This window comes from Octopus sinensis, linkage group LG6, assembly GCF_006345805.1.
Source record: "Octopus sinensis linkage group LG6, ASM634580v1, whole genome shotgun sequence".
Lineage (NCBI taxonomy): Eukaryota > Metazoa > Mollusca > Cephalopoda > Octopoda > Octopodidae > Octopus > Octopus sinensis.
The window spans coordinates 2,289,147-2,291,398 of NC_043002.1; the positions used below are offsets into that span (position 1 = coordinate 2,289,147).

Below are 2,252 nucleotides of genomic sequence, written 5' to 3' on the forward strand. Positions count from 1 at the left end.
ATATTCCACGAGTTTCTCACGGAAAAAACTTTTCGAATATATGGCAGACAAAACAAATAGCTACGCTGCTACTCATTCTCAACGTGAATCCGAGCACAGCACCGACTGGTTCCCGACGACAGGCGATGAAATCAAAGTGTTTCTTGCGCTGCTTATTCTCATGGGCATCTTAAGAAAACCCACACTCGGTTCGTATTGGAGTAGGAACCCTTAAATGGCGACACCGTTTTTCGCCAACACGATGCCGAGCGATCATTTTTTCGCGCTACTGAAAAACCTACACTTTAACTCGGGCGTCAACACCGATGACAGGCCACACAAACTTCGGCCAATTGTTGACGCAGTCGCGGACAATTTCAAAACTTTCTACATACCTACGCAAGATATTTTCACAGACGAAAGTCTCTGGAAATTCAAGGGGCGGTTGTGATTCAGACAGCACAACCCTACAAAACGTGCGCGCTATGGAGTGAAAGTATATAAAGTTTGTCAGTCATCCGTTATCGCATGTGGCTATACTTGGAACTATAAAATATATATTGGCGAGGACAGGGTCGCGGACGTTCTAGCATCAACCAATGTCGTCATGTCATTGAATGACGAACTGATAGACAAAGGGTATAACATTTATATGGATAACTGGTTTTCCAGTTCTGACTTGTTTCAGGAGAACAAATGCCTGTGGGACGGTCCACGCTTTCAGGAGGAACATGCCCCTCCATCTTTGAAAGCCGAAACTAACTTGAGAAAGGAGAATTTGCATACGGATAGTGGTCTCCTGGCGTTGGTCTGGCGAGACAGAAAGTCCGTGACTATGCTGAATACGATGCACTCTGCTGCAATGTCTGAAACTGGCAAACGGAATCGTGCGGGGGACCCCATCATAAAACCTGATGTTGTACTGGACTACAACAGAGCAATGAGTGGGGTGGATAGATCCGATCAGCTGGCCACAACGCACAAATCTGCACAAAGATTCGGAAAATGGTACAAAAAAGTATTTTTGTACCTTGTGTATATGGCACTCATGAACACACATCTGATCTGTGTGGCAAATGCCGGGTGGCGAAGCAACTTGATTCGCATTTCGCGAGGCTTTGATAAATGAAATTATCGAAGTTCCCGAGCTGCCCAACTACCGAACGCGTGGACATCTTCACGCCCGACCGACTCCAAACCGGCTTCTGAACCGACGAGGGCATTTCCCACGCTTCATACCGCCAACGGAAAAAAAGCAGAATCCGGCAAGGAAATGTGTTGTATGCACCGTACACCACCGTAGGCGCGAAACCGGATATCGTTGTCCGGACTATAATGTGTCCCTTTGTATAATACCATGCTTTGAGTTGTACCACACGCAAGCTATTTTTTTTAACTTGAGCAGAATAACTCTTGCATATCATATTATGATAAATAGCTTCACATAAATAGCTTCGTTTTCATAAACCGGTTGACGTAAATGCACGACGCTATGTCATTGTAACGGTGAACGTGAATAGACGCCAGCTCGTTGGCACTTGTGTGTTTGTGTCGCCTCAGTAGATAAAAAAATAAAACAGGAGCAGTGTCTCGCATGCTTCGGCTAATATCGGCGTCAAGGGGTTAATATATCGACTCCGAAAGGATAAAAAGCTAAGTCGACCTCGGCGGAATTTGAACTCAGAACGTGAAGACGGACGAAATACCTATTTCTATTTCTTTACATCCCACAAGGGGCTAAACACAGAGGGGACAAACAAGGACAGACAAACGGATTAGGTTGATTACATCGACCCCAGTACGTAACTGGTACTTAAAGGATGAAAGGATGAAAGGCAAAGTCGACCTCGGCGGAATTTGAACTCAACGTAACGGCAGACGAAAAACGGCTACGCATTTCGCCCGGCGTGCTAACGTTTCTTCCAACGTTAATATTATTATTATCATTATTATTATTATTATTATTATTATTATTATTATTATTATTATTATTATTATTATTATTATTATTATCATTATTATTATTATTATTATTATTATTATTATTATTATTATTATTATTATTATTATTATTATTATTATTATTATTATTACTATATTACCTGCACTAATATCAATATTTACTGAAATTTTGTGACGCACGGAGATATGTTGAAAATTTTACTTTCCATTCTCTAAAGTCGTACAACTTTCCAAATAAGACGCAAATTTCACGACATCGGAAACATATATTCCACGAAACATTACATCCATCCTTGAACATAGCACATAGA

At 41.4% G+C, this 2,252-nt stretch overlaps 1 protein-coding gene across 1 annotated transcript; it reads left to right on the forward strand.

Annotated features, from left to right (window-relative positions):
* The first annotated feature begins 586 nt into the window (after nucleotides 1–586).
* On the forward strand, nucleotides 587–1,108 carry LOC115212846. Its single transcript, XM_029781621.1, has one exon. The coding sequence runs from the start codon at nucleotides 587–589 to the stop codon at nucleotides 1,106–1,108; it is 522 nt and encodes a 173-aa protein (XP_029637481.1).
* Nucleotides 1,109–2,252: the final 1,144 nt, after the last annotated feature.

Coding starts and splice junctions, on each gene's coding strand:
- LOC115212846 (XM_029781621.1), top strand. CDS start 587: ATGTCATTGAATGACGAACTGATAGACAAAGGGTATAACATTTATATG.